At 41.3% G+C, this 14124-nt stretch overlaps 1 protein-coding gene and 1 long non-coding RNA gene across 2 annotated transcripts in view; one reads left to right on the top strand and one right to left on the bottom strand.

Moving 5' to 3' along the window:
- Positions 1-14124, top strand: part of LOC310703018 — a 429179-nt gene that overhangs the window by 88509 nt on the left and 326546 nt on the right. The window lies entirely within an intron of this gene.
- The window catches only part of TTBK1 (tau tubulin kinase 1), an 86524-nt gene that overhangs the window by 55308 nt on the left and 17092 nt on the right, over positions 1-14124 (bottom strand). The window contains exons 2-4 of the mRNA XM_083494983.1: positions 10566-10713; positions 8634-8707; positions 1832-1972 (exon numbers count right to left, since the gene is read on the bottom strand). Of these exons, the coding sequence (XP_083351109.1) occupies positions 1832-1972; positions 8634-8707; positions 10566-10713 (363 nt within the window). The remainder of the gene's footprint in view (positions 1-1831; positions 1973-8633; positions 8708-10565; positions 10714-14124) is intronic.

A 14124-nucleotide genomic window follows, 5' to 3' on the forward strand; every position in this document is an offset into this window, starting at 1 on the left:
AGCTCAATAATTGCAGCTCATCCCAAATGCTGTAGGCTTCCCCTGGCTTACATGCTCTGAAAACCAGTTTCATTTTCATCTTACCTTTAGACAGTGTTTGCAGTAATCCATCTGCTCAGCACGAAAAAATACTTCTAATTGTTAAACACTTGCCTAGTAAAGTTTTTCCTTTATCAAAACAAAGAAAAAATAACACAACATGACCTAAATTGCTTTGAAGATGAAGCCAAGATGGACCAAGGCCTCCCACTCAACCCACATGAATTGAAATTTACTTAGCACACTCAGTCGGAACTCCCCGGGCTGTGCAGCGCCATGATCGTGTTGCTGCGGCAATTGTGTTGGCATGGCAATTGTGGCGGTGGGTGCTCAACAACTTTAGGTGGGTTTTCAGCAAGTTCCACCACCAATTGTTGCTGCTTTCTGGACCTCTCATGGAGGAGGTACATGAAGAAGGGCCCTCAGATGATTGCAGGACTCAGGTTGGTTCATATGGGGAAAGGAGGTCATTGAGGTATTGCAGTCCTGAGCCATTTAAGGCTTTATAGGTCAAAACCAGCACCTTTCTTAGTATTATTATTATTACAACTACTACTATTACTATTGTCCTGTATTGAATTTGTATACTGCCCTTCATACAAAGCTCCCAGGGTGGTTCACAACAGAAAAATATAAAATGAGAAAACAAAATACAGAATAAAACAAAAACATAAACAAACCAATGACACCCCCCCAACATGTTTTAAAAGCCATAGGTTGTTAATCATCCAAATAGCTAGTTGAAGAGAAATATTTTTGCCTGGCGTCTAAAGATATGTAATGAACGTACCAGGCAAACCTGCCTGGGGAAAGCATTCCACAAATGGGAAGCTACCATAGAAAAGGCCCGTTATTGTGTTGCTACCCTTCAGACCTCTCATGGAGGAGGTACACAACTAAGGGCCTCAGAGGATGATCACAGGGTACAGGTTGGTTCATATGGGGAGAGACTGTCCTTGGGATATCATGGTCCTGAGCCATTTAGGGCTTTATAGGTCAAAACTACTTGGCAACCAGTACAGTTGGACCAAGTTCAGTGTAATATGCTCAAACCATCTTGCCATGGTTGGCTGGCTGCCAAATTCTGTACCAGCTGAAGTTTCCAGACCACCTTCAGTTTCTTTTTAAAATAGGTGGGATACAAGTTTTAAATATAAATTTAAATAAATGCCAACTGCTTTGAGACAGGGTAATGTATCGCTAGGACTGGATCAACGTGGTCTCAGTGTAGAACTGACACTTGGGTTTTATCTCTGCTATCTGGGAAACCCTCTGGCATACTGATACATTAAACCCACAACAGTTTACCCCCAGTTTAAAAGAATCCTAAATACCATAGTTTAGGGAGGGAATTCTCTGCAAGAGAGTCCTGGACAGCCTCATACAATTACTGTTCCTGGTATTCTTTGGGAAGAAATAATTCTTAAACCAATTAATGAAATCTGTAATGAAACTCCTAACCTTCTCACATTGCCTCTTTCTGCACACTATTTGCAAAGTGCAAATTATCAAAGTCTATTAAGCTGGCCATGCATGTGACCTTGCTATTCACAAGTTATACGCACTGGATGGCTGCCACCCTGCCCAAATCAAGCCTCATATCATAAAAGGAAGGAATCAAACACCCCTGAGGAACAGCACTGTATCAACTGGATGGCTGCCATTTTTTTCCTCAATTACAGGGATAACTATGCTCACTTAATAGTAAAGTTCTTGGATAAAGGAACAGCATCAACAACAGGAAATGCAAACTCTGTAAGTAGGGAAAACAAGGTCATTGCAAACTACTCACAGGCTTGATGTCTCGGTGCAAAAATCCCACTGAATGAATGGCTTCTATAGATTCTAGAATCTGTTTGCCTAATCGGAGGGTTGTGCTCAGTGTAAAAGTTCCCCGCGGCTGGCTTCTTCTGAGGTCTGCAAGATTCCGGCCCTGAAAGAGGTGCATACTGGTTTTATAGCACTAATTTTTCAGCATCAGTTACAACACAGTAGCTAAATACAATCCACGGAAAAATGGGGAAAAAATATCCTCTCTGTTCAGGCTTGGCATTTTTTAGCAGCCCAGATTATTGTGCATTCAGTCTGGAAAAGTGGAGGGCACAACTAGGCATGCTGTGATCAGATGTCCTGCTGCTTTTTCTCTCTATCAAAGCTCAATGGAAACTTGGTGTGGGGAAGAATCTGATCAGGATGGTGGAATTGGATGAACACTCCCTCTCCTTCTGCACTACCCCCACTGTTTTCGTGATTGAAATCACGCTAAAAAATCTGCTGTTTGCTCATGGGAGTGAGAATATATAGATAGATGCTTTTTTTAAAAATGCAAGAGATCTTGTCCCTAGCTCTCTCACATCAAACATCTGTCTAAGTTTGGCTTTAGGAAAGTTCCCCAAAATGCTTTGCCAAGGGCACATGAAAACCAAGGCTAGCAAATAAAGTGAGCTTGAAAATGGGATTAGACTAATTAGTGGAGGATAAGGTCATCAATGGCTACTTGTCAGGGCGGCTACATATAACGCTGAATATCACAGGCAAAATTCCTCCAAATACCACTTGCCAGGGAACATGAACTAGAGAGTGATGCTGCACTCATGCCTTGTTTGTGGGCTTCCCAAGAGCTTCTCGCTGGCCATTGTGCAAACAGAATGCTGGACTAGATGGGATTCAGCAGGGCTCTTCTTTCTTTTAAATACCATATTTTTTGCTCTATAAGACTCACTTTTTCCCTCCTAAAAAGTAAGGGGAAATGTGTGTGCGTCTTATGGAGCGAATGCAGGCTGCGCAGCTATCCCAGAAGCCAGAACAGCAAGAGGGATTGCTGCTTTCACTGCACAGCGATACCTCTTGCTGTTCTGGCTTCTGAGATTCAGAATATTTTTTTTCTTGTTTTCCCCCTCCAAAAACTAGATACGTCTTGTGGTCTGGTGCGTCTTATAGAGCAAAAAATACTGTCTTTTATTTGATTTTACTTAGCTAATAGTAACAAATTAAACTGAGCGTGCAGCACTATTTCCAGATAATCAGCAGCCCAAAAAGAAAAGCTTTGTTACATCAAACTGAGCAACAGTCCTACCACCGCACAATGAAGTCCAACCCAAAACATCTCTCCAGAGGAGCCCATGTGTTGGTTGGTTGAGTCAATCAATCATGTTCTTTATGTGGAGCATAAGTAATAAAGCAATGCCAGCTTCAACAAAAACTATCTTTGGCTATCATTAGATTTCACTGTGCTTCAACCTATTTTGATAGGTTTTCCATTACAGAAAGCAACCATATTTGTTGGTACTACTTCACCTGTTCTTCCCCACTTTTTAGCAATTGTTAATGTGGCTGCAAGAAACAAGATGACCAAGAGACCCTTATGCAAAACATATTGCCCTGTTCCTTTCCAAGATGGGTAAGAGAGAGAGTGTTGGATTGGGTTGATGTATTTGACCAGTTCTTAATCCCATTTTGTGCAAAACTAGTTCCCAACCCCTTTTTAATTGCAGCACAAGTCCCCCACATATGAAAGCCATTATCTGTCACCCTACATTCTGACCAACACATGGGCTGCAGGAGTTCAAGATCCTGTTCAGGGTGTGGGGAATCAGGTACCAGGTATCTGGTGGAATGGAACTCCACAACCCAGCTGTCAAAGTCTCTTGATTTGACTCTACCCTAACTCTCTTTGCCCCCACTTCTTCTATCTCCTTTCTGAATACTGTCACATCTGGATTTATGGGCAACTTTCCCCCCTTCCATTCATCTTTAATCAGTACCATATTTGTGCTGTCAGATACCCTTTCCTTAGTAATGGAGATTCTAACAAGCACGTATTCGACTCATATCTTCCCATGATGGGTCTCTCCCCATATGCTCAAATCTGGACAGAATCTAACCATCGAAAATGATTCTGTTTACCAGCAGGAAAGTTTTCCATCCAGAAATCTCCTTACTTAGCTATTACTTTTCATCTACATAACCATGCACCACCTAGTCACTAACTGATCACATGTTTCAAGCTGGAATCTTAAATTGGAAAAAACGCAACACACTTTTCCCCCAGAAGTCATAACATTAAACAAATAAGGCAATTCATAATGAATCTTCCAAACACACAGAATCTGGCAACAGTGATTTCTCCTCACTTGAACTCTCCATAAAAATGTCTGGATGCACTTTACAATCAAAACTAATCCCAGAAACAGAATCATCTTTCCAATTTGATACTTCTCATACTTGGAACAGACTCAGTTGTAAAAGCTCTTCTTAAAATTTCAATACTTAGCATAAGAAGTCTGACTGTAAAGAGATACTCTGCATCCATATTCATGCTTAAAATTACTGACACTCATTCCTCATAAACCCTCAGCAGGCAGAAAAACGGTTGAGAATCTTTCTGCAAACATACATACAACGTGGGGAAAGAGAAAAAGTATTTCCCATATGAGGAAAAGTTACAATTGCTGGGGGGGGGGGGCTTTTTAGTTTAGAAGAAAAGATAAGAAAGGTATGACAGAAGTGTATAAAATTATGGATGGTGCAGATAAAGTTAACAGGTCTTTCTCCATCTTCCTTCATGCTAGAACCCGGGGTCATCTTATAAAGCTGAAGAACAGACAAAAAGAAGTGCCGCTTCAACGGGGCAGAGTTACATTATGCAATTCAGTGGGAATGTCCTCCAACCTAAACAAGTTTAAAAGGGGATTAGACAAATCCATGGAGGATAAAGTTCTGAATAACTACTAGTCATGCTGGCAGTCTACTTCTGCCAGAATCAAGGGTACAATGCCTCTGGATCTCAGTCACAAGGGAGCATCAGTGCTATTGTGCTGTTGAGCTCTTATCCTGCTAGTGGTTTTCCTGCTGTACTTAATTGTTTGCCTGAGACATTGTGAGCTACTTTGGGCACAATTTTGTGGAAAGGTGGCATACAAATAAACAGATGGTGGTGATGATGAAATAAGCTACTAGCTCAGATAGGCTATTGATTTGATCCAGTTGGGTTCTTCGTATATTCTTCTTTGCTCTCTATGAATTAATTTAAATTTTTTGTCTTAAAGACTTATCTTTTTAAATTAAATAGTGTCACCACTAGCTTGAACACCTCTGCACTAGTTCACACACGTAGGTACTTTACTAAATCACTTAACCACTGAAAACTTCATAAATCCATGAACTGTATCTATTGAAGAGCACTTGAGTTTGAAAGGATATGAAACTTTGGTCTGGCTGCAGAAGAAGACTGAATATTATCTGACCGTATATCTTGATATCTGAATGGTAAGGCCCATTCCATCTGGCTCACAAGGATCCAGCAGCAGTTGCTGAAGAAAATGGTTGGAGATCCATCTGAGAGAGTCGTTTACGACCTGATTCCCTGGTTCTCTGCCTGACCCATTACCCCTTGCCTGCAAGAGTTTCAGTCTTATTTAAGGGTTGCTGCTGTTGCCTTGACTGTTACAAAGGCAATTCAATTTTTTCCAAAGCTGAAATAAGTAGGGATATACTCTGCAAGTTCCCAAAAGACAATCGTGTGAAATTAGAATATCAATATGCTATTTTCACATCATCCTGGAAATGGGCTAGCTACCTATTAATGTAAACCTGTAATGGAACAGAGTTACATTTACAGAAAGAATGAATCATACCATCTCCTTAATAACTTCTTTCCTGCTCTACTTGAGTAACTCTTATGATTCTTGTAATCATAAACCAACATTCCTCTCATTCTTTTGCAGTTTACTAGCCTTGTGAAGCTTGTAATTTTTGTATATATCTCCATCTCACTGCATTGTTCAGCAGGGTCTGTTAGGGGTAATTTGAAAAGGCTTGGAGCATTATTTACCATGTTGAAGGATTGGTGGAGACCTGTATTGTCATACTGAATAGGGAAAAGCAAATGAACTCTAAAAAAAAAAACCCCACACATGTGCTCAGGAATTTCTTGCACTGAAAATCAATAGGATGGTTTTATCAGTGCTCTCATAATTATTATTATTATTATGGATATCTCCAAACTGGGTGAATGGGCACTAAAGGGCCCCTTTAAACATCCCTTTTATTGTGCACTTATGATGATTTGTGCTCATGAAGGCAGCGATCATACATTATCCCTTTTTCCATACTATCTGCACCAGGAAATGTTTTGAGGTAGTCATACTGCTCCATTTCCAATCAGTTTATATCTTGCAACTCCTGCTAAAACCCTGTAACTTTTCATACCGCAAATGTTCTGGGGTTCTTAGTCCTGCTGTTGTTATGCTATAGCCCCACAACACAACAATAATATGGTAGTACTGGGGAAGCATCACAGAACAACTAATCAAGCAGAGTAAATCCACCATCTGAATCTTCATTGGATGATTCCAATATGAAGATTCAGGGCAGACAAAATTAAGTACTTCTTCACACAGTGGCTTAGTGAAACTATGGAAATTGGTCGCACAATTTGCAGTGGTGGCCAACAACTTGGAAGGCTTTAAATGATTAGATACATTTGTGGAGAATAAGGCTATCAACTACCAGCTGCAATATCTATGTTCTACATTCACTGCTGGAATCACAAGTGCTGGGAATCAATAGTGTGCAGAGCACTGTAGCACTCAGGTCCAGTTTGCAGGCTTCCTACAGGCATCTGGTTGGCCACTGTGAGAACAGGATGCTGGGCTAGATGGACCTTTGGCCTGATCCAGCAGTGCTCTTCTTATGCTCTTAAAGCATTAGCTCCCATTAGGAACAGCCATGGCCCTGACCGACCAGACCATGAGTTAGCCAGCTGAGGCAATCATCTCAGACAAAAGAATCTACGTGTCCTTTAAAAATCAGGATGTTTTCAGTAATTCTTCACTCTCCCATTCTCTCCCACTCCTTAGCCAGGAGTAAAATGCCATGTGGATTTCCTGCCTCAGGCGCCAATGTATTTTAGGCCAGCTGTGGCCATGATGTTGTGAGAGCCCTGTGTTCAGTTCTGGCTGATACTTCAGCTCAGAAGGGATTTGGAGGAGAGCAACAATCAAGCTAAAACGTGTAGAAATAAAGCCATTTGAGTAAAAGATAATAGAAGTGAAAAAGGAATGAAGATGTCACCAGTCAGATCTAAAAATAAAGTCTTTTTTACTCAGGAGTTCTTATTACAAAAACCCAGCAGAGCTTTTCATCATATTAAGAGATGGCCTCAGGCTTCATCCCATCTTTCTCAAAACACCTTCCTCACATCACAGAAAATTTAAAACCAGTCTCTGAAACATGCTATTAACTTGCTAAAGCACTGTAATCAAAAGAAGATTAAGGGAGCAGAATCAAAATTCCAAAATGAGCCAGCATTCGTACATCGTCACCTTTCATATACCACTGAAACTCTCATTTTCAAGTCACAACCACAAAACATCTTTAGAAGTGCAACATAAAACCTTTGCTCTGTCACAAAGGTTTTATGGTATGTTGTATTATTTATTTATTTAGGTGGGGTGGGAGGGGGAAAAGTGCAGTCCTCTCTCCATCCCTAATTCAAAAAACAAACGGATCCAAATAACGGTAGAAAGCTATTACAGTGGTACCTCGGGTTAAGTGCTTAATTCGTTCCGGAGGTCCGTTCTTAACCTGAAACTGTTCTGAACCTGAAGCACCACTTTAGCTAATGGGGCCTCCTGCTGCCGATGCGCCACTAGAGAACGATTTCTGTTCTCATTCTGAAGCAACGTTCTTAACCCGAGGTACTATTTCTGGGTTAGCGGAGTCTCTAACCTGAAGCGTATGTAACCTGAAGCGTATGTAATCCGAGGTACCACTGTATCTGTGGTTGCTCCTGAACCCATAACCCACCTGGCACATATAAAAGACCAGGAAAGGGACCCAACTCTTCCTTTTACACCAAACTGTGATTCATTTTCATTACTACAAAGGCCCTCCCAAAGTGAGTGCAAGTGTGCACTTCCCCCAAATTTTAGAGGACTTTGGGGATGGGATGGGGTTTACTTACAATCAAGTGTAAGAGACAAGTGTAAGAGCCCTGCCACTTCAGACTATCGGCAGATATCAGTGTGATTTTTTTTTAAAAAAACCAATCCCTCCTCTCCCTCATGTCCTCTGGGGAGGCACTTGGAAGCAGTATGAGAGACTAAACACTTCTCAGTGTCTCCAAGACTGGGACAAAGTGAAATGCTGACTCCTCCCCCAAGTATGTCAGAGTAGGGAGATATTTCTCTCTCTTACCCAGTACAAAATAACCGCCCCCTCTGAATTCCCTGGAATGTGCTCTAGAAAAGGGAGAGATTTCTCACTTTGTGCTTTTCCTAATGACCACATTTGTGCACAAAATACCTAGTCAACAGTGTGGTGACCTACTAACTACATCTGTGGAACACTGGGGTAACAGAATACAGTCATACCTCGGGATAAATATGCTTCAGGTTTAGCGCGTTCGGGTTGCGCCGCTCGCGCATGCGCAGACGGTCAAAATGACGTCACGTGCATGTACAGAACAAGCAAAATGCGACCCGCGCATGCACAGACGTACTGTCGCGTCCTACGTTATGTTCAGGATGCAAACAGGGCTCCAGAACGGATCCCGTTCACACCCCGAGGTACCACTGTACCAAACAACTCACCTGAAGCTGCATGACAACATAGTTGAACTTCTCATTCCTTCCACAACCAATAAATCTGCAAACGTGATCTTTCCCTGCAAAGAGTAAAGACAGTAAATTTGTACCAGTGTATTTACATGAGGAAAAGCAAGGAGTACAATATATTTCTATAAGCAAGTCATACTTGCATAAAATTTTGCTCATGCCCTCTTTACAGTCGACTGTACATTCCAAGTGCAGTAAAACTAAGACTGTACTACTACATAGACTTAGTTGGCAATAAGTCCCCATAAACATAGTGGAACATATTTCTGAGAAGTATGGGCTGCATGTAGAAATGTTGTGTATTGCTTATCTAATTTAATGCAAACACTCAAGAATCACATTTCCTCCACTTGTTAAAAGCAACTGCTATAAAATGCATTGTAGAAAAGAAACAGTTGTGATCTTCTCTGTGATGGTCGTGGGGGGGTCCCCCAATAATAACATTAAAAACTAACCATATAGAATAGAATCATAGAATCATAGAGTTGGAATAGACCACAAGGGCCATCGAGTCCAACCCCCTGCCAAGCAGGAAACACCATCAGAGCACTCATGACATATGGTTGTCAAGCCTCTGCTTAAAGACCTCCCCTTTAAAATGAATTATAACTAAGAACTCATTTTTAACTTGCACTTTTAAACTTGCTTTATATGTTTGAAAAAATTATTTCAAACATGCAGCTGCATCACCAAATAATTTACACCCCAACATGTTGAAGGGGTAAATGAGGAACTATACCAGATCACCCACTGAAACTGGCTAGCTGTAAGGTCAGGGCAGAGAAAAAAAGATATATCAAGTTCCCCTATGCACAACACCTGACTAACTCACAAAATTCATTAGCACACCCCGTAATGATAGCCAGTGTCTTTGATAGCTTTTAAAAAAAAGGTTTAGCCAAATCCATTGCCTATTAATGGCTATTACCATCACCACAAAATTGAGCATCCATATTTGGAAGTTTAATCTTGCATGGGTGTTTATCTCAGAGAACTAGATGCTAAGGACACACACAAGGAACGGCTATCTTCATTATGCCCTGCTTGCAAGCTTCTTTTCTGGTTGCTCTCAGAAGCAAAATGTTGGATCATTGTCTAACCCAGCAGAGCAATCTGTATATCTGTGAGACTTGAAACACTCTTTCTATGAGGGCTGCAGCAACAGGAAATATTTAAAAAGAAATCACAATCCACACAGTAAAAGAAATATGAGCTACTCAGAAAGTTCAGTTCTCCTCTCAGATCATTAGAGCTGTCCTTGGTGCTATCAGCTGCTTCTCTACTTCTGTGAATATTCCTAGCACAGTAACGCTGGTTATATTTTACATAGTGGCAAAGTTCATTGCCCAAGTCTTTAGGACTGTCAGAGTAGCCTTTAATTCTTGTGCTACTGCCACTTTGCACTAATTCTATAGCATGTAAGGTACACTTAGGACTCTGAAATGGCAACATCATGTTCTGGTTGACACCAAGTCTGCTGCTGCAACCTAAGACGGCAGATTAAACAGGAAGTATGTACAATTCTTTTGGAGGGTGGGGAAGGAGATATTTACACTTAAACTGGTTTAAATGGTCAACCCCTCTCCCCAGGAAACCCAGGGGAATGTAGTTCTAAGGCTGAAGCTAGGAATCTTGAAACAGAGGATTCTTAGTATTCTCACCAAACTACAACTTACAGAATTCTTATTTGGGACAGTGGGAAGTCATGACAGCTCAAGTGGCATTAAACTGGTGAAAGGTTGAAATGACTTTAAAGAGAAACACAAAGTGCTATGCACTAATATTATGTGTTTAGGGGTTCTTGAGTGGTGGTGGTTGTTTTGCCAGTAAGCACAACAAAAGAATGGAGAAAGTGGACAAGATATGAAAACACAAGCTCTAGAAACTTACATTTCCAGAACAACTTACCTTGTAGCTTTTTTAGGACAGCCACCTCCATCTTGAGAACTTGCTTTGGCTGCTGCGCTGACTCCACCTTCAGGGCCACATTCTCACGGGTCAAAAGATCCATTGCCTCATAAATCTCTCCAAAGCCACCACCACCAATCTTCTTCAGCTAAACGGGAGGAGAAACATTATCATGCTTGGCAGAGTGGGTTTTCCCCTGACTGAGAAGAATAAAATTTGATTTGGTCATAATACTGAAAGCCAAACCACACAACTAAATGACTTCACAAATGCAAGAAAGCAGCCAAAATGGTTCTGCTCTGAAAAATAAAGCGAGGTAAAAATAGGACACAACATATATATTCCTACCCAACAGATATCTGAATCATGTCCTTGTTTGAGCAAGGTGAAAGTTACCTTAGTTCATGGGAGAAGTCTGCCTAGGATAGACAGCCTGGTTTTGTTTGACAAGGAGAGGCTGAGCAACATCTCTCTTATTGTTGCAATGCATCTCATAAATTTGAATCAGAATGTATTTGCAAACCTCCCAAAAGCAAACGTGGGCTGACTTTGCCATATCAAAAATGCATGAAGGTAAATTCTGAACTGCCCTGAGACTTGCGGATACAGGGTGGTATATAAATTCTACTATTATTATTAGTAGTAGTAGTAATAATAGTAGTAGTAGTAGTATGCACTGGCTCCAAAATATGGTTTATTTCCTACTTTTCCCCACTTGCTACAAGATGATCAGCGCGCCCCAAGCTTCTGGGTGCCGGCAAGGTCTCCGCTAGCCGTGGGAGAGCTGCGTCTCCCACGGCTAGCAGATAGCTTCCTGAAGCCTGGAGAGTGAGAGGGGTCAGTGCACACCGACCCCCCTCGCTCTCCAGGCTTCAGCGAAAGCCTGCATTTGCCCCATAGGACGCACACACATTTCCCCTTCATTTTTGGATGGGAAAAAGTGCATCCTATAGGGCAAAAAATACGGTATATGCAACGTGAGGAAAGCTGAGCTATGGAACTCCTTGCCGCAAGGAAAATGTCATGGCAAACAATTTAGCAATATCCAAGCATAGGTTAGCTATCAGTAGAAAGTGCCAGTAACTGTCAGCTTGTTACACCAAACCCTTCCTCTCCAGCTATTTTGTGGCCTACATTGGTCTCTGTAATTTTAGCCATCTCAAGTGGGTCCTGGATTTGGAAACTACTGCTCTAGATGGCTATACCTTCCAACTAATCACAGGCTTTTTACAAGGAACTGACAAATTAATATAGAACAGAATTACAAATGTGGCACTGCACTGATTTCTAACAAAGAGATATAACATTCTTGGAAATAAGATTTGGAGCTTCTACAAATATGCAATGGCATGATACTGTGTGCAATATGATTAATATTATAGAACACACTGCTTGATGACTGAGAACAAGTATTCTGACCGCTAGTATCCAACCTCAGTTCAACATCTGATGCTGAACCACACAACCCATATTCTCAAAGTACCTTAGGAAATGCATGCCCTGCACACCTTTGCTCCTAATTAAATGAGGCAAGGCGGTCCTGATTAATATTCCAGCTCTGTTACTAAAACATAATGCAGGATTTCTCAGCAGCTGTTCCCAGCTCTATAGGGTTGATGAGGATAAGCCCGATAAGCCCAACACTGCCAGTCTTCAGAAGTGTTATAAACCAGCCTTTGCCAGTTAAATGGCCCCACAGAGTTTTTGGACCTCAACTCCCAACAATCCCAGCCAGCACAGCTGGGCACCCGGCTGGTGAAGGCTGCTGTAAACCAATCCTTTTCTCAAAGGTCTGTTATGAACATTCTTATGAACACATTTACTTTTTCTCCATGCTTTTCAGGCAAGGTCTGCTCTTTAAAGCTCGGTGTGCAAGCACTCCTTTTTTTTTCTTTTCCTCAGAAGCTTTCCCAGTGAAAACCTGATCTTTAGAGCTGAATCAGAGCAAATAGCAATCAGCAACCAGAATAGCAATTTGTTACACTTCAGCTTTAAAGAGTGAGTTTTCATGGGGGAAACTCCGAGGGGGGGAAAAAGAGCAATTGGACACGGAACTTGAAAGAGCAGACCTTGCCTGGAAAGAGTAGGGCAAAAGTTAAGAGTGGATAAGCCCTGAAACAGCTTCTGGAAACATTTATCTGGTGGATTTCATGTATGGGCTTTTGAAGCATCCATGGGTTGTTTTAATGTTGCATTTTACTGTTCTACCATTTATTATATGCCATTCTGAGCTCTTGGGTAGCTGTGGTAAAAATAAGTAAAATACCGAAATACTCCCAACAGTTTGTAGATCCTTGCATCATTGCATCATCTGAGCTGAATGCAAGTTAATCCTAGTTCAGGACAGAATGCTTCTCTATTGCTAGCTTAGTCTGATTGACAATCCTTAAGAAAGGGCACTGCAAAGAAAATCGTTCATGGCATGATTGCACAATTTTTCTCTTAGGGAATGAGCGGAATTCAGGAGGCTGAATTATATCACAGCAACCAATCCTAAGGTGTGTTTTTTCTGGACCTCGGGTGCCTGTGGGCACCACAGCACCCTCATACACCCCCTTGGCACCAACACACATCCATTCAATCAAACAAAAAAACCCTGGTTATTTGGCAAGGGGGTTGTCTATTGAGGCGGGTGGAAGGTGTTGCCTTCTTTCTTTCTTTTGTCGGTGGATTTTTATTTTTATTTTCCTTTTGTTTAGGGATGTGATGCTTTGCCTGCTGGCGAATCTATTATAGTTTTGTGGGGGGTTTTACTGTGAAATGGATATGTTGTGATGCCCATTTCCAAATATGCTCCCCAGGACTAAAAAGGCTGGGGAAACATGCTCTGGTCTGTTTTTTAATTTTTATTTAAAATAGGAACAATCTTGAGTTCATAATCAGAAATGCTTTAATGAGTTAAAACAAGAGCCACAAACCTTTTCAGATCAGCGGCGATGGGGTATGGCAGAACACAAAATTAGAGAGAGTACAGTTATTGCTGCTTCACCCACTCCCCTTCAGTTGTCAAAAAATACATGATAGCCACCAACCCACAGCCCATGGGCACCAGACAGCAATTACTTTCAGCCACAAGCTCATATGACAATTGAACTCTTCACTATAGACTTTCAAACTGGAACTGGATAACAATAGCACCAATTAACAAGCCATTATTTCACACCAATTAATGTCTGATATAAAAATGCCCCCTCTTCCCTATTACAGCAATATAGGAGAACCAAATAGCTTTTGAAAACAAATAAGCATGCCTTTAACTCCCAACCACACAGATTAAAAATTGTCCTCAATAATTAAAATTGGTTTTTACTTGATCAATGAATACAGCCAAGCACTTTTAAGCCCAGCCGATTTCAATAGGAAAATTTAACCCTTGCTCAGCTCTCTTCTCACAAAAGTCAATGGGGCTTGGATATGTTCGCTTTTGACTGGATCCTACCAAAAAAAGGGAAAGATAGCACTTGAGGCTACAATCCTGTGCACCTTTACCTGAGAGTAGGTTCCACTGAATAAAGTGGGACTTAATTCTGAGTAAACGTAAATAGGACTGGACTCTAAT

This window comes from Podarcis liolepis (genome assembly GCF_965112155.1).
Source record: "Podarcis liolepis genome assembly, chromosome: 3".
Taxonomy (NCBI): domain Eukaryota; kingdom Metazoa; phylum Chordata; class Lepidosauria; order Squamata; family Lacertidae; genus Podarcis; species Podarcis liolepis.